Below are 23,161 nucleotides of genomic sequence, written 5' to 3'. Positions count from 1 at the left end.
TGCCTCAACCTGCTTGGAAGAATTTGGACACTGAATGGTACCGATAAGGTGGCCAGAGAGGGTTAGACATGCTACCATGTGCTTCCATAACACTCCATACTTCTCCAGTCTTAGCACTAATCAAATTTTGTTGAATAATTTGTTAATTCCTTGTTACTCTTGCAAAGTTATAAGAGCTGTGAAGGCAGGGACCATAACCATCTCTCTCTGGTCCATGGATGGTATATAGTAGATTTTTTTTTTAATAAGTGAGTGAATAAATGAATGAGGGTAAGGATGAAGGTACAGAGGTGGTGGTAGAGGAGGTAGAGGTGGGTGCCGGAGAATGGTGCCAGGTTCCAGCAGGGTGACTTGCATCGGCTCAGGCCTGCTGCCGGCCACTCCCACAGGGCTCCTTTCTTTCTAATCTGCTTCTCGTTCTCCCTGGGAGGGATTGAGGTCTCTGGAAAACAGCCAAAAAACTGTTATGGGAACAGCAAGTCCAAATAATGCTCAAGCATCAGAAGGATGTGAGCACTGAAAGCCACTTCTCTTCCCCCTCCGCAGCTGAAGGGGGTGGGGAAGGGTTCCCAAAGCCATAAGTCCTTTTGGGGGGATTTAGAAGGCATATAAAGGCCCCTGGCTGAGGACTTGCTTCTTCATTCTGCAGTTGGTGCCAGAACTCTCGATCCTGCACTGAAGGAAAATGTCTAGCCAGTAAGTATCTCTGGGAGATATTTTAGAAATGCCTCAGTGGGTTCACAGTGAATATGCCATTTCAAGAGCTTCTGAAGAGAAGCCATTGACTGATGACCTATTTAGGGAAGACCCTTGGATTTTGGTGGGGAATTTTTTTCCTATTTGTGTATTGAAGTAAATACCTAGAATTCAGATATACATTATGGTGGGGTCTGTGTGATTAAACTGGGGCCGAGAAACAGCAGTGAGGATCTCAGGTAGACTTGGGTTCCACTTCTTGTCTAGTCATTTCCTTGCTGACTTTGGGCAGGTTGCCTAACTTTTCTAAGTCTATATTTTCCATATCTAGAATGGCTATAACAATAGTACTTACCCCATTATGCTATTGTGAGATTTAAATGAGCAAATACCTAGCAAAGTTCTTTTTATGGTGTATAGCAAATAATAAGTGCTTAATAAAAGGCAATTATTATAATCTGGAGTCTGGTCAGAGATTCCACACTAAGACGTTATAAAATGGAGCCAAACAGAGGAGGTAAGAAATCAACAACAATAATCTCCTGGTCTATTTTTAAAAAGTACTGTAGCTCCTGGGGATCGGTAGAGAAATGAGATGATGAGGGGAAATGATGGTATAATATGAGTGAATAACGCAGCATGAGGGACCGGACTCGAACCCCCAGGAGGGAGAGGAATGATTCTCTCCATGAGGCGAAAGCAGTGAGCTGAGAGAGTTGATAGGGCCCGGACATGCTGCGGGAAGGAGCCTGTCTAGGATCCAAGTTCAGGAAGCGAAGTGATAGCAGCAGGATTAGTCATTTGTCTTCAGAAATAAATGAAAACGGCAGAGGGTAAGCTCAAGGCCACTGTGACCACTGACATTAATAGAGGTCATTTCCCCTGGCATCAAAGAAGCGTGAGCCGGGCCCGCGGTGTTCCTCTCCGCACGCAGGCGGGGCGGGCAGCAGCGACCCTGCGTGGAGCCAGGGAGCGCCTTCTCTCCTGGGGCTCTGCTGCCTCTGTCTCTGCTGACTTCTCGGAGCGTAAACACAGGCTTCTTCATTATTCCACCCTTCCAGAGTGGAGCATCCTGCTGGTGGTTACAAGAAACTGTTCGAAACTGTGGAGGAGCTGTCCTCGCCGCTCACGGCTCACGTGACAGGTCGGTCTGGCCCACCTCGAGCCACCCGCTGTTCCGCGGAGCTCGGTCTTGTTCCACTGCTTCTTTGCGGGCGGCTGTCAGTACCGGCTCCCCGTGGGGGCCACAGCGAGGGCAGTCGGGTGGTTTCCTCTCATTACTTCATTTCTCCAATGTAGAAAAATCCTCCCTAACTGGGATTCCTTGAGGATGGCGACTACACCTTGGTCATCTTCAAACCGTCAGTGCCTGGCACCTAGTAAATGTCCTACAAGTGTCTGTCCCACCAGTGTCTGAATGAATGGGGGGCCCGTAACAAGCACCTGTGAATAGTACATTGAAGGGTGGTGGGTTTCATGCCCGCTACGTTGGAAGAAGGTTGGTTCTGGGGTCAGGAAGATAGATGTAGACACTAATCGCGGCTCTATCATTTCACTGTCTGTGAATCTGCTAAGTTTTTTAAACTTTCTAATTCTCAATTCCCTTACATACCAAAAACCAAAATTTACCTCATGGAGACGTTGTGAAGATTAAATGAGGTAATGTACATAGAATGACTCACCCAATATGCAACACTCAAAGTGATCAATAGATGGTAGTTATTATTACTGTCATCATCATTATTAATAAATAGAAAATAATCCATTTTCTTAAAAAAATTACTGGCGATGTGCACTGTCTGGGGAATGGACACGCCTGGAGCTTTGACTTGGGGGGACAGGCGGTACATGGGCAACATATGTAACCTGAAATTCTGTATCCCCCATAATAAGATGAAATAAAAAAAAAAATTACTGGCGAGGGTTAAGCACACACTGCCAAGCACCACACTTTTCAAAGGATACTAGGGCACAAACCTAACTGGTTAAAGCCGAAGGCCTTAGGACTATCTGGGATACCCTTCATTTTGCGGATGAGGGAAGTGAGACCCAAAGATGGCGTGTGGCAAACCCTAAGCCAAACTTCAAGTCCCTGACACCCAGCCCTGTGTCCTTTCCACTATCGCAAGCTGCCTTCTATCCAGGCAGTAGTGCACACCCTCAGAGGAATACAGCTGTAGATGTCAAAAAGCCTGTATTCCTGTTGTTTCATTTAAATAATTTCCTCTATAGACACATCTCTTAAAAATATCTTTATCAAGTGCCAAAATATATCAAGCAATTTTAAAATCTTCTTAAAACTGAGATGGCAAAAGGCAAATGGTACATCTATTAGGGGGAGAATCCCATTCCCTCCAAGATGCTTTTCCCTCACTCCTCTTCCAATCCTTATCCAAACTCTGGGGCATCCACATTTCCCACCACGTGATCTCCTAGTGAAAGGAGAGTCAAGTCAGCAGACATTTGCTGAGTGCTGTCCAACGTGAGAGCTGGGAATGAAAATCATTGCCAGTTGTATAAAGAAGAGGCTGCCCCATTGGGCTGCTAATAAAATTCACCTTACCAGAGAGGAGCCCCACCCGAGGGCAGGGGTAAGAAGCAGTGTTCTGTCTCCCCTCCACCACAGGCCGCATCCCCCTCTGGCTCACCGGCAGTCTCCTTCGATGTGGGCCAGGGCTCTTTGAAGTTGGATCCGAACCATTTTATCATCTGTTTGATGGGCAAGCCCTCCTGCACAAGTTTGACTTTAAAGAAGGACACGTCACATACCACAGAAGGTATGGGGCACGAAGCCACACTCCCCATCCCAGGAGTGAGACCTAGCTCAGCTCTTCCTTCTATGTGCTTTTGAACCTCCTGAACCCAAAAGCGGACCTAGATATCCACTTCTTCCTCAGAATCCACCTGGCCTGGTGTGTCTGCATAGACACCTGGGAACACTACCATGAGATAAAGGAGAAGCTAAGAACTAGAGCTTTGGGATCCCACAGGCCTGGCTTTAAGCCCTGTGTTCAACAGACACTACTTGCCTAGGTGGGTGGCCTAATTCTTTATAATCTGTAAAATTGGAGAAATAATACTTCATAGGTTCATCACAAGGATTAAATGAGAACACAGTGTCTAGCACATAGGAAGTACTCAATAATAACAGTTATTCTGATCATTGTTATTAGTATTAAACCATTGGTTATCTTGATTTCTTTCCTCTTTTTAGAGTCAGAAAGGCCACAGGGAAGGAGAGGGAGGTGCCACAAAGTAGGGAAGGACCAAGTATTTCATAATGATACCAGAAAGAGAAGTTTTCTAAAAACAAGAGATTATTGCTAAAGGCTTGAAGACCTAAACCATCACTCCAGGAAGCTCCCTTAACATCACAATGAATACTTTGTCGTCTGTTTTAATATTCAGGCCTGTAAGTGGCTTTGTTGATCCCCACATATTTCAGACATTGTGAAAAGACATCCAAAGGAAGCATAAAAGGGAACTCGAACAGGTTAACTTGGACTGTAACAGAAGAGAAACAGATCATGTCAAGCAGCGATGTAGCTCTGACAGCATAGTTTGGAGCTCAGATAAAGCCTTCATATACCTTCTAAAGATCTGGGTACTTTTTCCTTTCCATAAAAGTATGAAATCAGATTTTAATTAGCTGTCTACATGAGAAATCCCAGGCAATGTATGTCATCTAGTCTGGGATATGGTTCAGCAGATTTGCCTGGACAGGGGATTGAATTCAAGAACACCTGTTTTTTGAAGTAGGAAAATAAATTTTAAAAATTGAAGAAAAACACAAGAGGGACAGAGAGAGATTGAGAGGAATACAATTCAGTATACCCTGTTCTGTATTTTCCCAGGAAGTGTAGCTTGATAGGTTATAGGCTACAGGTGAGGTCCTGTGTGAACTAGCCACAGGGCTGCATGGTGTGACCCGGAAAGTTCACGTGGTCCGGTGTGGGCCGACTTGGGTTTGAATCCAGCATGGCCACATGCCAGTCACTTAACTTCTCTGGACCTCAACCTCCTCATCTATGAGGTTTAGCAGATATAAATTTAAGCTCATGGAACATTGTCTCTTTCTCTTTTGGTTTCCCCAACAAAATGAGCTGACAATAATCTTTATTCTTCGTGTTGTGAATTTGTGATTCTGACTTGAAGAGGACACAGAGAATGACCATTCTAAGCTCCACATGGCATGCAACTGACTGCCCCTGTCTGTGACCCTTTCCTGTATCTCCATGTCCTTCAGGTTCATCCGCACCGATGCTTACGTTCGGGCAATGACTGAGAAAAGGATCGTCATAACAGAATTTGGCACCTGTGCTTTCCCAGATCCCTGCAAGAATATATTTTCCAGGTTACTGAAACCAAACTGCATGTTATTCAAGATATTTTGCATTAGCCCTTTTTCTCTCATGGCTTGAAAGTTATTGGACTGAAAAATTCATTTGCTTCTGCAGGTTTTTTTCTTACTTTCGAGGAGTGGAGGTTACTGACAATGCCCTTGTTAATGTCTACCCAGTGGGTGAAGATTACTATGCCTGCACAGAGACCAACTTCATTACAAAGATTAATCCAGAGACCTTGGAGACAATTAAGCAGGTGGGACACAGTGCTCAGGTGATGTCACTCAGGAATTTAGAAATTGGAACTCAGAATTAAATCAACTGTGCAACTTGATGGAAGGAACATGAGAGCCAAATTAAGTTTCGAATCCTTGCTTTTCCACCAACTACTGGCTGTGTGACATAGGGCAAACTTTGTTTCTTCATCTGTGAAACTTTAAAAACTTATATGGATTGGAGGAAAACCCTATAAAATGCCTAAAATATTCATTCATGATACAAATATTTACTGAATGCTTTCCGTGTACCAGAATTTATACTAGATGCAAGGGGTAGATCAGTGAGCAAGATAACATGGTCCCGGATTTCATGGATTTAGAGAGTAGCATGGACCTGGTACATACTGGGTGCTCAAAATATTGCAGCTATTGATATTGAAAACCATGCTATTCATGGTTCTAGGTAAACACATTGCACCAATTTGCCCCTTCTTATAGATGCTTATTAGAAATAAAGATATATGTTAAATGAAATAACATAGGACAAAATATTAGCAATACTAGAAAGTGACAATTTCACTGAGAACTTAGGCAACCTCAATGCAGCATTACTTAAAATAGATCCTCATTTTCAACCAATATTTATTAATACATATCTATTTGCAAGGCATTTTTCTTATCTTCAGGAAGCTTAATATCTAGATGGGGAAGTCAAACAAGTACAAACTATTATAAGACACAAAATGTGATGAGTCTTTTAAGAGAAGGAAAACCTAAGAAAGCACATATTAGAAAGAAATTACTTCTGGCAGTAGTTGGGATGCAAGGTGGGGTGGATCAAGGAAGGTTCAAATGGCTTGCATTTGAGCTGGAGGTTAAAGGAGAGGTATGACTTCAGTGAATTTGGAGAAAGGATGGACATTCTAGGTGAAGAGGGTAACATGATCAAAGGCATAGAGGTGAGACAATAGAGTATATGTTCATGCAAACTAGAGAATGATGTTTTTTGGATAGAGCTGCAGGATTTGTCAGTGGAAGTACTAGTGGCATTGGGCAGGAGGGACTCATCACTGCAGGGACTGTCCCATACATTGCAGAGATTTTGCATCCCTGGCCTCATCCACTAAGTCTTCAATCATTGTACAAACCTGAAATGCCCCTGACATTTCCAAATCTCCCCCTAGGGGGCAATCACACTCCCAGCTGAGAACTAGTCATCAATGTCAAAGGACACAGGATAGGGTGATACTAAAAGATTGAATAACGGGCTAAACATTTGGAATAAGTCATTTAGCTAATGGGAAGCTACTGAAAGTTTTTGCTCAAAGAAGTAGTATAAGCACAGTTGTGCTTTAGGATGTTTAAGTGGAAAGCCATGTGAGAGCTGTATGGGAGGGCAAAAGAGATAAAGTATAGCTAGCTCAGTAGGTAGAATTCAAAACCAGAACTATAAATGCAGTACTAGAAATGGAAAGAGAAATAGTCTCAACACTGGGTCTCAATATCACAAGCTGATCTATAATTCTCCACAGACTATTTACTAAGTCTTAACATATACCTTCCCCAGCTCTTACTTGTTTTTGATGTGTGTGTGTGTAAAACCCTGTACAAATGTGTATGTAGATCATTTGGAGAAGAACTGAAGCTGAGTTTCTCAATCATTCATTGGACTCTTATAGGGAATCTGCATTGCAATTGCATGGTACTTTAATTGAATATGTAGAAGTTATAGTATGCCTCCAGAATAGACTTTATTAAAGGTCAGGTTCCATTGTGAATAATACCAGACCCTGACTTCATGTCAAATTGTAGTTTTAAAAAATTGGGATTTTATTTTGTTTATTATTATTGAAATAACCTCCCAACCCAGAGCCTTTGCCTCCAGCCTGATTGCCTTAAATACAATTTCTTTAGTGTGGCAGGAACACTTTTTCTAAAATACAAATATAAATATGTTCCTCCATGTAGGGAACCCATAGTCTCCAAAATAAAGTCCAAGCAAAGGCCTTTGCAGCTGGCCCATTCTTACTTCCCCTTCTCCGTGCATGCCCTTCCCTGCAGCTGTGCTGAACAAGTAGTGACCCCCAAACAGCACGTGCTGTTTCACAATTCTATGTCTTCACATTGAGATTCTCACCCCCTGGAACACACTGTCATCCTGTTCCACCTGGCTAACTTCTAATCACCTCTGGAGCATTAGAGAGGGGAAGCCCACCTAAACCCCCAGTCTGGGTTTGATGGCTTTTATCTACAGATACTATTTTGTTCTCACTGCACTTTATACCAGCTTATTGGTCTAACATAGTGCTGTCCAAGAGAACTTTCTGCAATGACGTAAATATTCTACATTTGCATTGTTCCAGTGCTATTGAGTACTTGAAATATACTGAGAAACTGAATTTGAAGTTTTTTCTGAAAACTAGTGGCTACCATAGTGGACAGTACAGGTCTAGACTGAAGTTCTTGAAAACAAAGACCTTCTCTTTTCCTAGACCCTGGCACAGTGGCTGTCATATACCAGAAGCTCAAAGACTACTTGCTGAATGAGTGAATGAATGCATGATTGAATGTCTTGCCTATCATTTAAATAAGGGTGCTAAAAAGACCCAAGCTTTAAAAATATTTTCCTAATATAATAAAGATAATTTTGCTTAGTTAAATACGTACACCATTAATGATTCTTCCAATAAGTTTTTAATGGATAGGTTCCAGGTAGAAATTGGGCACTGATTGGCCCACATGTGCCTCTATACTCTTGAACAAGACACTTGACCTCTGTGAGACCTCAATTTCCCCTTCTGTAAACTGAGAGGTTTATGCTAGAATTGGGGATCTGAATTTCTTATGAGACTCCAAATCAAATTAAAATGCTGGATCCTTATATTTAATTCCAAGAGATTCATGGCTCTCCTGAAGTTTGTTTAGCTTAAGGCTTTCTATACTAGATGAATCCTGAGGTCCCTTTCAGTTACAAACTCATACTTGCACTTGTACTATGTACAAGACACTGAGTTTTGTATTTAGGCTGTACCATACAAAATTGCCATTTTTGTAAATTGAAAATTATTGAATATGAGCAATTTTATACAATTCAATCCAATACAATGAGAGAAGTATAAAGAAGTCCCAGGATTCAAATTTATCATTGTCTGAGGTCAACCTGCATGTTTAAAAAGAAAAGTAACCCAAGCAGCATATGGTATACATCAAATGAAGAACACAGTCAGTCACAGAGACTCCAGATTTTAGACATGTGGAGTGACAGAATGGGTGTCCCAGGAAACTTCTGCGCTACAGGTGGGAACTGAAGGTGAAAGAGCGTGGGATCCAGAGAGATGGAAAGAAAGAGAAAGTACACTTAGGGTGAAAATGCAACGGGTAGTGGTGGGGTCAGACCTATGGACAAAGGTGTACTGTACTCTTCTTTCTCTAAACGTGGGTGATATTCACTTTCCTTCCATAGGTTGATCTTTGCAACTACGTCTCAGTCAATGGAGCCACTGCTCACCCCCACGTTGAAAACGATGGAACCGTTTACAACATTGGTAATTGCTTTGGGAAAAATTTTTCACTTGCCTACAATATTGTAAAGATCCCTCCACTGCAAGCAGGTAAGTTTACCAATCTTTCCGCTTCGGAAAACGAGTACCTATATTATGAGAAAGTTACCAGAAATATAGAATGCCAGATCAGAATATCAAGATAGCATTATGTGCAGAGTTAAATTACTCTCAGGCTTTAGAACAATTGCGCTCACTCATACCTTACTAGGGGACCAATGCCCATCTCTTGCCTACAGCAAGAGATGACAACTTGAAAATACAGAAAGCAAGTGGCCAAGTTCTATGTACAATGTTTCAAGATGTTGTGTGTATGTGGATTTGATCATGTACAAATTAGATTCAAATCCAGCAAACATTATTGAACACTTATTCATGTGCCAAGCAAAATAAAATTAAATAAACATATGTGTATGCACAATAGCATACATACATATATATGAGAGTGTATTCAATATTTTGTGTTTAATTCCCAAAGCAATAAACAAATCTATTAATTCATTAATACTATAGAAAAAGAATTAAAGAAAAGGAGAGAGTACTCTAGAACTCTCTATTTATCTTCCTTTCATTGCCAGGTTCATTGATAACCATCTTAATGATAGAATTATTTGAATTTGTATGGATTTTTGTTTAGTATTGCTTAGTACAGTTCTCAAAGCGTAGTCCCTGGGCCAACAGCATCACCTGGAAAACTGTTAGAAATACAAATCTTGAGCCCCACCCCAGGAAACTGAATAAAAAATTCTGGTGGAGGAGCCTGCAATCAGTATTTTCAGAATTGTGATTCTGATGCACATTAAGGTTTAAAGACCATTGACTTAGTAGTAAATAAATTAAATTTTAACATGCATAAGAATTACTGTACAGGGTTACTGACAAACACCCATTTATGCTATACATTTTAGGCACCTTAAGATACTGCAAAAGGCATTTTGACCATACTAAAGTTTTGCATTACTCCCCTGACTTAAAACCCACCACCAGCTTTAAGATGTGACTTTCCTGTCTTCCACACTTTTCCAAATCTGCTGCTATTTGTATTTTCCCAGGTGATTGCAGCTTCACATGAAATTTCACTAAGAAATGCCAGTGACTGAGAAAATGAAAATAAGCTCTGAAAAAAAAAAATCAAGATCTGAAAATATATTTTTGTGCTTGTATAAGATATTCTAAATGCTTTGTATTAAAAAAAAAAAAAAGAGGCTGTTTTAAAGCCTTTTAAAACCACTTTATTTCAGACAAGGAAGATCCAATAAGCAAGTCAGAGGTCGTTGTACAATTCCCCTGCAGTGACCGATTCAAGCCATCTTACGTCCATAGGTAACTTGAAGGCCTGCTATGAATCATCAGGAAAACTCAAGTTTAAAGATCTGCTTTGCCTACCTTTGATACCAGTCCTGATCACAACATTTTTTTCTTGCAGAAAACTAAATTTAAACATAATTAATTTCATGTAGGCACTGTTGATTCATGTAACTAAGCATACCTTGTGTGTACATATTTCTTTGCAGCTTGAGAATCAGCTCTTTCATTCACAAGCTCATTTGTGTTTCTGAACAGTTTTGGTCTAACTCCCAACTATATCGTTTTTGTGGAGACACCAGTCAAAATTAACCTGTTCAAATTCCTTTCTTCATGGAGTCTTTGGGGAGCCAACTACATGGATTGTTTTGAGTCCAATGAAACCATGGGGGTAAGTCTCAGATTTATTTGTCAAGCTTGCGATTCTGAAAAAAAGATGTGTTTCATAATGTACACTTTTTTCCTTTTCAAATGCATCAAAATATTTTACTCACTTTTCAAGGTCTGGCTTCACATTGCTGACAAAAAGAGAAGAAAGTACCTCAATTATAAATACAGGACTTCTCCTTTCAATCTCTTCCATCACATCAACACCTATGAAGACAATGGGTTTCTGATTGTGGATCTCTGTTGCTGGAAAGGGTAAGAAAGGACATTGGACAAATGGTACATTTCCTGTTGTTCTTGGAAATTAGGAGGCTTTTACAGAGAGAGTGCTCTCAATGTTTGATCTGAATGACATCTAAAAACGCAAGAGGTATGTGAGAGTCAAAAACTATAATTGAAAAAGCAATAGGGAGTTTAGGTAATCTAAACATCCAAACCATAGTTAAGGATTAAAAACCAATCAGGCCATGAATCAGACCTGAAAATAAAAGGACCTCAGGAATGAGCTTAAACTTGACAAAATCTTTGAGGGACCTTGAACTGCACCCACTCTAGGATTGGGAGAAGGAGGTGTGCTTTTTTTCAGACTAGCCATGTCTCTAAGAAAACAATAGCCCCTAAAGTCACGAACAGAACGGTGACAGAGGAGCAATACAGAAAGTATCTTAAGGCTGTGGTTATTTAAACATATCCATGAGGTGGGTTTCTTTTTTTTTTTTTTCACCCAGTGTGGGCAGGAGGAAACGGCTCTGATACACCTGGGTCATTAGCAGTTTCTGGGTTGTGAAATAAAAAACAGGCAGGCACTTATGCTTTTAAAAGGCATGAATCATCTCTCTAAAATTACTTGTAATTGTCTGTGCTCATGTTTGACTTCTTACTTTTGCAGATTTGAATTTGTTTATAATTACTTATATTTAGCCAATTTACGTGAGAACTGGGAAGAGGTGAAAAAAAATGCCAGAAAGGCTCCCCAACCTGAAGTTAGGAGATATGTGCTTCCTCTGAATATTGACAAGGTAAACTCCTTCTACACAGATTTCAGATCTAACCAGAATGCTTCATCTCTCTGAGGAATTGTTCTCCGGCTTCATGTTTATACATAAAGTCCTGTAGTTCCAGAGCTGGAAGGAACTTTAAAAATAAACTAATTAAACTCCCCTCATTTTACAAGTGAGGAAACTGAAGCTCAGAAGAGTGATGTGACTTCATGAAAGCAACTATAGCAGAGCCGGTTTTTGTGATTCTAAATCTGCTGTCCTTTTATTTACAAAATCCTCTTAAAAATATACTTTCTTGGTGAATAGTGCAGGCCCACTGATTCCAAGGATCCTTTGTCAATAATATAAATACCTTAAATAATTTAAAATTCTGGAGAGATGAAGCATGAAAAAGTTACCCTTGTGGGGAAATCAGCCCATTATTTTGGTTTTTAATAATCTTCTAAAAATATCACTAGAGGTTAAGAATCATTAATAGCATTAGACAGTCTTCTCTTTATTTCTACTTTTTCTTCCCTGTATTCCCTGACTGTCTTTTTAGAATAAGCAGAGTGACATCTAGAATTTGTAGTGTGATGGAAATGCCAGTCAAAATCAAGAAAATATTATTTTCATGCATAGATACCTGAGCATACATTCTCTTTTATGTCTTTTATGTGCTCCCTCGTTGCACAAAAGGGGTTGAGGCAGCCACATGGAATGTAAAACATTGTACCAAAGGCTTAGATCTGATGTCGTGGAAAATTAACCCAATTTAGAACCAGGTATCACTGCTCTTAAGCAAGTTTGTGAGCTCTATGAAGAATGAGAAAAGGCGAGGTTGAGATTAGGCATTATAAATGGGCAAAAGAGCTTCTACAAAGGCAAGGAGGAATTTTAAAAGCAAAATTTAATCTAGAAATGTGAAGTAGTCACTGGAGCTGGTTCATTAGGAGCATAGGGAGGTGGGTTTGAGCAGAGGAACTGGAAGGATAGGTTGGAATGATATCGTAAGGGGCTCTATAAGTCTTTGGGCATTTTATAAATGATAGGGAGCCACTGAAGTGCTTTAAGTGCATGGGGTTGTATATGAGATTTGTTTTGTATGTCACTCTGGCAGCATCACAGAAGACAGGCTGGAAGGCAGGGAGTCCAGAGGCTAGAAGCCTATTACAGGATTAATGCAGTAGGGTAAATAAAAGAAAATAAGTACCTGAATAAAGAAAATGGCAACTGAAAGATGAAAGAAGATACAAAGTTGAGAATTAATTAGCCAGTAGAATCGGCAGGAGTTGGTGTCTAATTATATATGAAAGGTAAGGGAGAGGAAGGAGTGAGGATGCTTTCCAGGCTTCTGCCCTCAGCAGCTGAGTGAGTGATAGTACAATCTGCTGAAATGGAAGCACAGAAGTAAGAGGAGCTGGTTTGCAGGAAAAAGAGTAAGATTTATTTTATACATGTTGCATTGAAAGTACTCACTGGTCATTTCAACAAAATGTTCAATAGGCAGCTGGTAGACATGAATCTGGAGCTCAGAAGAGAGATCATGGGGAGAGATCAGTCTGGGTACCTTAAACACTCTTGCTTTCCCCTTAGGAAGCGTATCTCTGGCACATAGTTGAGTGCCCATAAAATCCTTAGTAAATGAATGAGTCAATTGATTTCAGTAAAGTCCTATTTTGCTGATAATGGTAAAATCAGAATCATTTTTAAATTAACGGCATAAAGGAGGACCACTTAACTTAAAAATCCACATTCCAAAACAAAGAAACAGGAAGGATTTTTCTAAATGTATGGTCATCATTGCCTGAAGAAAGATTACTCAATTATAGAATTTCCCCTATAGAATGGGGAAATTTTGTCATGACTAACAATGTCTAATGTCACCTCAATCCCCGCCTTCTCTTTCTTTCAATGGTTACTGAGTAACCACTACAATAGGCATTGCACTAGTTGTTTCAGTGGATACGTGGAAAAGATACACTTCTAGTTCTCACGGAACCTATTACCTAGTGCGGTGGGGAGAAGAAAGGTGATTCAGGAATGAGAATGCATGTGAGCACAAGAGGAGCTCTGTGAGGGGCGGGTAAATTGACAGTCAGATCATGAGTCATCACACTTGTTTGGGGAGATACATGGAACACAGTTATTTGCAATGGGCAGTCTTTTGGTTGGTGGAGATGAAATTGAAGCAGAACAGTTGAGGATGGGAAAAACAGCTTAAGGAGAGACAGAAAAGTGGGGAGCAGATAGAGAGAATTGGCTGTTATCCAACTGGTTGGATTATAGGCAAAAGTAGTGGAGTAAATGGGATAAAAAGCTATAAAAGTAGGTTGATAATCTTGGAAGGCTTTAAAATCAGGCTAAAAGGGTTGTACTTTATTGGGCAGGGAATGGGGAGATAGTGAAAGTTTTTAAACAGAAAAAAAGCTGATAATTATTGGTATTGAAATGATGATCAAATATACACAAATTGATAGCTAGCAGGGAGAAAAATCATACTTTAGAATAGGTTTTCTAAAAGAAACATTAAAAATTTGATTTTTTAATAAAATATTTGATAGCCAGAGAATATCGAGAGAGAAGAAAAGATAGCCAAGCACAGTAGCTCAGGAAATGTCCACGAGCAGAAAGTAGTAGAAAAAAAGAGAAGCCAGAAAAAAAACAGAAAGAGCCACCAGAGAGTCCTAGTCCTGCTAAGAGAGGGTAATCCACATAGGTTAGAGCAGGAGAGGGTTCTATGGTACCCACTGCTACAGAGAAGTGGCAAAGGATAAAGACTAAGAACCCAAGACTAGATTTGATGATCTCCAAGGGAGTAGAGTAAGGGAGACAGAAATCAGTTTTCAAGGCTTTCTATGTGAGCAGTTGTTGAGTATGTGGGAGAAGTTACTGAGTCTATGCTCTTAAAGGTTTTGCAGGGAAAGGAAAAATAGAAAGGTCATAAATTAGGGGAAGGAGAGGGAATAAACAGATCAAGAGAAGAATGGAAAGAGCTACGGAGAGGAGAGAAATGACTGAGGTTTCAGTTTACTGATTAAGATAATGGTAGCATCTTTAAAATATGTCATTACTTTTGAAAAGGCAGTACATTTAAATGGTTAAAAAATAAAAACTATACAAAAAGGTATACACTAGGAAGTCTCACTCCAGCCCCTAGCTCCATCTATTCCACTCTATTCCCCTTCACTTCTTATGTCTAACTTTTATTAATATCTTCCTTTTGTTTATTTATATGAAAATATGATATATGTATTGTATATAAAATATTAAAAATGCAAATATATATGTATATATAATTATTAGTTTTCATTCTCTTACACAAAAAGCAAGTTTCTGTATTCACTGTTTTGTACCTGGCTTTTTTCATTTAACAATATATACTAAAAATCTTGCTTTTATGTTCTTTTTGCAAATATACACAAGATTATTCAACCAATGTCTCACTGCTGGGCAACAGAATGGTTTCCAGTCCCCAGCTATTACAAATAATGCCACAAGAAATAACTTGATATGTATGTTATTTCATATATGTGCAGAAACATCAGTAGGATAGATTCTCAGAAGTGAGATTGCTGAGTCAAAGGGTAAATTCATCTGTTAAAAAAAAAAAAAAAGTAAGTCTAAAGGAGAAGCCAGAATATTGAGGAAAATAAAGATAATGTTACATATTTCTTATATTAGAAACCTAATTTAACATTTTAAAAAGATAGAACAGAGAAAAACAATTCAACTTAAAACCACGTAAAAATATGTTCAACGTGGACATTTGTACTTACTGTATGCATGTGGATAAATATTTATACGTACACACGTCACTCCATCACTCTCTTCTTCCTAACATCACCACTAAGTGCCCTGAATCTCCATTTCACAAAATCTCATAAAAGGTACTCTTCAATTTACTCCCCACCTCCCATCCCTTCCCTATTCTGAAAATTTTGCACTATTTACTCATAATTCTTATTCTACCACCAGAAAAATCTCTCTATTCAGAAGTTCCCTCTGCCTTCTTTCTTTAACCAAAATCCAGCTTTTTCCTAAGAACACTGGTCTTGATAGTCAGCAACTTGATAGCAGCAACTTCCAGCAGAAGCAGTTTCTACTCTGTACAAGGGTACAGCGCTTTACAACTGGGCCTGTGGTTGGGGTAGGTGTCCTTGTTTCTCTTTGCTTAGACCGTTGTTCCCTCCATCCACCCTTAAAATACCCCAAGTTTTCATCTCATTTCAGCTAATCGTATAGCTAAGTGGTAGGTGTACATACACATATATGCACCCCTCATTATTGCTGTCACCCACTAACCACCACTCACTCTCCCTCCTGGCTCAGTGCCACATTCTTTCCATTTCTACTCTTGTCTCTTAGTTTTTGGCGATATCAATATATACATCAATGGTGATTCTTCTAACAACCTAGCCTCTCAGTTCCTTGACCTCTTCCACCAACCCTGTCTTCTAGTCTATCGCAGCCACTCATTCTCCAGTCACACCCTTCACCTTGCCCTAGCCTGTGACTATGCTCCTTCCATAATCTCAGTTTTTATCTTGCAATAGCACTTGCCCTACTGCAATTCCCACCAGGAACTTCCAATCCATCCAACATACTATTTTCTCACTCTCTCTCACTCCCTTGAGGACTTACCTTCCCTCCTCACTCACTTTAAATGTTACGGTCAATAACTATAATCACCCTCTCGTATGGACCCTCATTTTTCTTGCCTCTTTCTTATTTTGTCAAACTCACTTGTCAAACCCACAACCCTAGTTAAATTCAACTCTCTACCCACTCCATGAGAATACCTCTGAGGCTGAATTTAAGTGCTGAAGACACACAATCATGGTAATTGGTCTGATTTTAAATGCGTGACCACAAACCTTACTGCTACATTTCCCAACTTCACTTATTCTCTCACTTTGCTAGTTAAATATTCCACACCTTTCTCTCTTCAAACTTTTAACACCTCCCACTTCCTGCCTCCACACTCATATGCAGCTGATGACTAGGCTTCCTATTTCTCGGAAACAAATGAAAGAAATCAGAAAGGAACCAGAGATTCCTGCCACCACATCTACCCGCCCACCAGCATCTGCACTCATATGCTGAATTATCCATCTTCCTATCCAGAGCTAATCTCTTTCATCCTCCCTCACCCACTCAAGGACATCACTCTAGCAATTTTCCCCCAGATGTCTCCTAGATCATCATTTCTCTACCCTCTTCAATGGATCACACACATCACACTCTTACAAAATCCTTCTCTTGACTTCATTTGCCCCAACCAGCTACCCCCTCATTCTTCCCCTTGTTGGAGGTCACTAGAACTCAGTCTCTGATTCCCCCATCTTCTGGTGGTATACTCACTCCTACTTATTTATTTTAGAAATGGTTATATGGGTCTTGCTATGTTGCCCAGGCTGACCCTGAACTCCTGGGCTCAAGCGACCCTCCAGCCTTCTGAGTAGCTGGGACTACAGGTGTGTGCCACCATGCCTGGCAACTCACATCTTTTTAAAGATTCATGCTTTAAAGCAGCCTCTATTTACATTCTTAACTTTCCCTAAACTCAATATTCTTATATCCTACTGCCAATTCCACATCTGCATTTGGATATCCAGTAGACATCTCAGGCCTACTAAGAGAAGAGCTGGACTTCTCATCTTCCCCCAACAAAAACTTTACTCCACCTACAGTAGTCTTCCCCATCTTTGTTGGGACACCATCCTTTAACTGCTCAGGCCAAACACCTTGGTGTCCTGCTCGAGACCTCTCTTACTTTCATGCCTCTTCCCCACCCTATATCCTGGGCATCAGGAAATCTTGACTCTATCTGACACTTCTCACTGACTGCACTGCTACCAGCCCCATCTGCACCGTTGTTTTCTTTTGACTAGACTACTGCAAGACCAACTGGTTTTCCTGATCCCACTCTTGCAAGGGTTGTCTCAACAGAGCAGCCAGAGAGATCCCTTAAAAATAAATCACAGCCTGTCACTCCTCAACTCAAAACCCTCCCATGTCTTCCCGTGGCTCACTCACAGAGAAAGAGCACATGCTCACAAGGACCTGAGGCTCTCCGCAATCTGTCCCCGTCACCCCTCGGCCCTACCCTGCTCTTCTCCCCTGGCTCAGTCGACTGCAGCCACACTGCATCTGTCTGATGCTTCTCAAGCCCGTTCAGCATCCTCCTGCCTCAGGTCTTTGCACGATTTGTTCTCTGGGCTTAAATGCTCTTCCCCAGATATCTGCATTGCTGACTCTCTCATCTCCTGAGAGTTTTGTCTCAAATGCCACCTTTTCAAAGATGCCTACCCTGACCACAAAATTTCAACCCACCTACCCTTCACATTTCCAATTCCCCTTCCCCTAGTCTATTTTTTCTCCCTACATTTATGGCAATATTATACACTCTATTCATTAATTATATTTGTTGTTTATCTCCTCAAACTAGAATGTAAGCCTCAGGAGGACAGGGACTTTACTCTCTGAAATATCCCAAGTGCCTAAAATAGAGTCTAGAACAAAACATGGAACCAAGTATTTGATGAAAGTATTAATAAATGGATATGTGCTTAGAAATAGCTCATGGTATCCATTGTTTCCACAAAACAATCAGGAAAATCACATGTACGTGACAAGAAATCATAGAAAAAATCTGGTCCAGATTTTTATATGTTTTATTTTATATGTTTATATATGTTTTCTTTTTTTTTTTGACAGCATAACTGCATGGGTTTTTTTCAAACAAAATCAAAATATATCCTAACTATAAAAGAGGTAAATACTCTTGTATCCCCAAGGCAGTTGAAGTCTTTTTGCTCTGCAGAAAAACATTTTTTATTTTATTTTATTTTTTTATTTATTTATTGCAGAGGCCCTTCCGAAGAGGCCTAAACTTTCCTTGAGGGTGCTATCATTTTACAGATGAGAAAATTGAGGGCTTAAGAGGTTATGTGACTCTCCGGGTGACACACAGCCACTGAGTGACGCAGGTGCAGGCAGCCTGCCCGGTCACATTCTGGGGCTCCCTCATGCACAGTTTCCTGCACTAGCCCTTCCTGCATGTTGACCTAAGAAAGAACCCAGGACAGAGGAGACTCAGGAAGTCTGCATTTACGACTGCTTGAAATTTCTTTCCTGCTCACTGAGGTGTCTGTTATTTTCTTTCCTAGGCTGACACAGGCAAGAATTTAGTCACACTCCCCAACACAACCGCCACTGCAATTCTGCGCAGTGATGAGACCATCTGGCTGGAACCTGAGGTTCTCTTTTCAGGGCCTCGCCAAGGTGAGATGATCTAGAGGAAATCTCACACAGGAGGGAATAAATGTTCTGTTCAAAGAGATTAACAGAGTTTTCCTAAGCGTGTGTTCTGTTTTGCAGCATTTGAGTTTCCTCAAATCAATTACCAGAAGTATGGTGGGAAACCTTATACATATGCATACGGACTTGGCTTGAATCACTTTGTTCCAGACAGGGTAATTAATCCATCTTACTAATATTAGAACAGAGCTTTGACTCATATGCTAGTCAAGCAAAGCATGTTAACTGATTGATTGATTGGTTGATTTTTCTTTCTTACGAACAGCTCTGTAAGCTGAACGTCAAAACCAAAGAAACTTGGGTATGGCAAGAGCCTGATTCATACCCATCAGAACCCATCTTTGTTTCTCACCCAGATGCCTTGGAAGAAGATGATGGTAATGAAAGCAATGGATGTGTCTGAACAATCTCTTTGTACTGGAGTTCTGTGTGCTTGTTCATTAGGAGAGGAGTTAGGTTGATTATTCCTTCGTGTTCAGAAATGATTTTTAATACTGCAAATAGGACAGCACAAAAGAATTTAAATTTATTTGAAAAGAAGTTTCATCTTGTGGCCAGGTCTTGTTGATTACTAGTGGAAAAAAAATGCTAAAGCACCATTTGGTGTCATCAGGGAGCATCAATGTCCGCTCTAAGATGAGGGAGAAAAGGAGGGAAAATGGCATCATGGATTCTAGGTTTTTGCCTATCCTGACCAAGACATATTTCGGAAAAAGAACAGTTCTAAGAAGCAAAACGGAGTATTCTAGCAAACCAAAGAGAATGAGAAGCTCTGTGATTCTAGTTTTGGTTTGTTCTTTTAGTAAGCTGGGACTAGAAAGGCATTCAGAGCCACAGCCTATAATACAGCAACTCAGTTACAAAGCATGTCTCAGCTAACTATGCCTAGCTGGAACAGGGAGGTAAATTATACCCTCTGGAATTAAAATATGGGAAACCACAGAGAAATGAGACAAAGAATTGTGGAGCCATTTCACACTAAATAATTTTACATATACAGCCCATCCAGTCAAAACTGCAAAAAGTTTGCTGTCATTGTGTTTGAAGGAAGTCAGCTTCCAAATAGATCTTGGAAATTATAGATATAATGTACCTTATTGCTTTCAAAATCTTTTAATACACATTTTTCATTGATAGTTACATCATTAGTTTTTCAGTAGGTAGAGCAGGCGTTATATTTTTATGTTACAGATAAGAGCACAGATCCATTCATTCAATAGTATTTAATGAATGCCTACTATATTCTAGTCATTGTCGTAGGATACTGGGACACAGTAATGAGCAAGACAAGCATGGTCACTGCCTTCCTGGAGCTTACAGTCCAGGGGACATGAACACTTTAAAAGATCTCTTCAGGTGATTTCATAGCCAAGTGGTAGAAGAATCAGAACAAGAAGTCAAGTCATAGGGTTTTCTTTATTTGCCAATGTACTACCTCCTATATTATTTAAATGACATTTAATCTATGGCCTGGGCTTTTCTGCATTCAGTACTGCCTTATTTACTTCTGATTAACAGGTGTAGTTCTGAGCGTGGTGGTGAGCCCCGGGGCAGGACAAAAGCCTGCTTATCTGCTGATTCTGAATGCCAAGGACTTGAGTGAAGTTGCCCGGGCTGAAGTGGAGCTTAACATCCCTGTCACCTTTCATGGACTGTTCAAAAAATCCTGAGTATATTCTAGCAAGATACGGTTTTGGTGACAAAACCAAAAAAACCAACATCAGGTCTGCAATCAAATTCTGTTCAACTTTAGCCTAGTCTTAACTTGGAGATGCACACAATTTTGCAGTGTTTTACAGAAAGCACTGAGTTGAGCAAGCAATTCTTTAAAAAAAAAAAAAGAGTACATATTTAGTAATCATACTTCCTCTGTGAGACAGACAGACCATAACTGAAAAACTCTTTCACGTATTTAGCAATCAAGTAGGAAATGAATGTGGACTTATTAAACTGCTTTTATTCCTATTATAAAAGTTCACTTTAGGTACCTATCTGCTCCAAGTATTTTTTTTAATATTTAAAAACCAAAGTCCTCTACATCTAATTTATAAATGGCTTTGCTGAGTCAAGGCAGTATCACGTAGTAAGGCTTAATTACTAATTGTCAAACCAAACTTTTTCTCAAACCAGGGACTATTTTCTAAGAGTAATCATAGTAATTACTTTCCATATATGTAACTGCTCAAAGATTTTCAAGCTTGTAAACTTTAACCTTTCCATTTAATATAGACAATTACTATTATTTCTGATTTTACAACAAGAAAACTTATGTCTAATCAACTGAGGCCTCTCAGGCAAATAACATCTCAAAGATTGTTATGTATTAAAAGCTTATGTAACATAAAAGCAAGTAATATAGTAGTGACTGTATTTTTTTAAAAAAAAAAAGCATAAAAATACTTATAATAGCTATTTAAAATCGAACTGTGGAGTAATGTTGGGGGTTATACTTTGTTGCCTCATTTGTTTAATTATATTTAAGCACTGGGCAATCATCTGAGAGAGAAAAAATATTAAATTATTAACATTCAGGTATTAATACATTTTAACCACTTTTGTTTTTAAATTACTTTCTTCCATGGTACAAATTACCAACAAAAAGGAAATTGACAAAAAAATTGCATTCTATATCTTAATCTTGGTATCTATGTTATGCTCAAAAGTCTTACATGTCATCTATCATATTTAAGGTGATCAGCATCATGTTCTACCAAGGGAAAATAGCTTGAAGGAACAGACTGACCAGGCTACTTGATGCATCAATTTGATTTCTTTGTTTAGATAAAGTGCACACTCATTTTTAAATTATAAGTACTCATAAAAACATACTGTCCAAAGAAAATCCAAAAATATAGAAAAGTGGAAATTATAAAGCAAAATCATACAGAGCTCATCTAAATTCAACTGCTATTAAGATTTGGGTACTTGTCTTCTTCATCTTATTTCCCTTGTGGATTTTTAATGTAATCATTATTTTGCCATGGGTAATCCCTATAAAAAACTAGAAATCTCAAAAAAGAAAAGGGAAAATGCCAGGGAATTGCATGAAATATGTTACTGTAGATAAACATCAATCCATTGTGTTTTGTCTTGAGACATGGCACATGGACAGAATTCCACAAAGAAATCTATTTTTCCATTTAATTTTAAAATGCAGAAAATAAATGACTGAGAAATTACTAAGTTTTAGACTTAAAGTCTTCCAATTTAAGAAAATTCCTACAGCTCCCATTTCCTACATTTGCTGGTCACTTCCTGGCTTCTTCCCATTCATTTTCCATGAGGTGAGTCTCACGATTCAGGATGCCCATACCTCCCCCTGTTCCTAGACCACCTCAGTGTGAAGAAGGAAGATCTGACTAAGATAACATTCTGCCAATACCATTTTACCAACATCAAAATTCTCTATTACAATCATCTCTTATACAGCAAGAAGGCTTAGAAGCTGCTATTCAAATCCAAAGATAGAACATGTGCTTTAAAAACTTAAATTAGAATAAGGGAGATTGAAGTCAGGCAAGAGAGATTAACTTGTAGATTCAGACTGAATGAAATAAGAAACCTGCTTTCTAAGAAACAGCTACCCATCTGGGGGATCTAGAGAATCATATCCTATCCATTTAAAAAAAAAATCTGTTTTAAGGAAAAAAAACTTCAGTTGAATGAATATAAATCAACCTGTTAATAAGTAGTTATTTTTAACATAACAAGTTGTTTGGAGTCGATCTTTTTTTTTTTTTTTTTTTCCATTTTGGGTACCTTATATTTTTCATAGCCCAGGGGAAAGGATAGTAAATAAAACCTTTGACATAACATCATCAAGAGGTAATTAGTAACTGATAACTGCCTCATGGCAGACAGTCTAGACAAAGTCCCTGTGCTATATTCTAAAGACATTGAAGAGAGTCTATCTTCCAAGAATTCTACAGCAGTATTACTCTGTCATGCCACAATCTGGCTAAAGAATAAAATGCACTACTTTCTTCTGTTAGCCTAAGAGGAAGGGTATCAATGGTTAGAGATTATAGACACATTCCCTAAGGAACACCAAATTGGTAAAATTCAGTCTCAATGGGAAAAATAATCTCTGAAAGACAGGAAAGAAACATACATTTATTGAGTGTCTACTATATGCTAAGCACTTTCATTCCTAATACTAAACTCATTAGGTACTATTGTTACCATTTTAAAAAAGAGGAAAGGGAGGCCAAGTTACTTTTCTAATGAGTAGTAAAACTTAAACTGAAATCTATATTGAAATGAAACACTTTTCCCTGAAAATTTAGTTTTTGATACTGTCTGAAATATTCCTGCTAATTTAAGATTTTATTTCATATGCAACCACTATC

At 39.2% G+C, this 23,161-nt stretch overlaps 1 protein-coding gene across 4 annotated transcripts; it reads left to right on the top strand.

Moving 5' to 3' along the window:
* Window positions 1-636: 636 nt before the first annotated feature.
* Window positions 637-21,391, top strand: RPE65 (retinoid isomerohydrolase RPE65). Of its 4 annotated transcripts, XM_069478060.1 has the most exons (14): window positions 637-696; window positions 1,758-1,840; window positions 3,323-3,473; window positions 4,943-5,050; window positions 5,154-5,295; window positions 8,721-8,868; window positions 10,059-10,140; window positions 10,381-10,513; window positions 10,625-10,764; window positions 11,399-11,528; window positions 18,662-18,776; window positions 18,873-18,967; window positions 19,078-19,189; window positions 20,331-21,391. In XM_069478060.1, exons 1-14 carry the CDS (start codon window positions 686-688, stop codon window positions 20,480-20,482), a joined length of 1,602 nt encoding a protein of 533 aa, XP_069334161.1. In that variant the 5' UTR covers window positions 637-685; the 3' UTR covers window positions 20,483-21,391. The 4 variants fall into 4 exon arrangements, with proteins under 4 accessions (XP_069334161.1, XP_069334163.1, XP_069334164.1 ...); XM_069478062.1 differs by lacking the exon at window positions 1,758-1,840; XM_069478063.1 differs by lacking the exon at window positions 3,323-3,473.
* The last annotated feature ends 1,770 nt before the right edge of the window (window positions 21,392-23,161 follow it).

Source organism: Eulemur rufifrons, chromosome 8 (genome assembly GCF_041146395.1).
Source record: "Eulemur rufifrons isolate Redbay chromosome 8, OSU_ERuf_1, whole genome shotgun sequence".
In the NCBI taxonomy this organism is placed as follows: Eukaryota; Metazoa; Chordata; class Mammalia; order Primates; family Lemuridae; genus Eulemur; species Eulemur rufifrons.
Note: the sequence above shows the minus strand (reverse complement) of the source record. Positions and strands in the feature narration are given on the sequence as shown.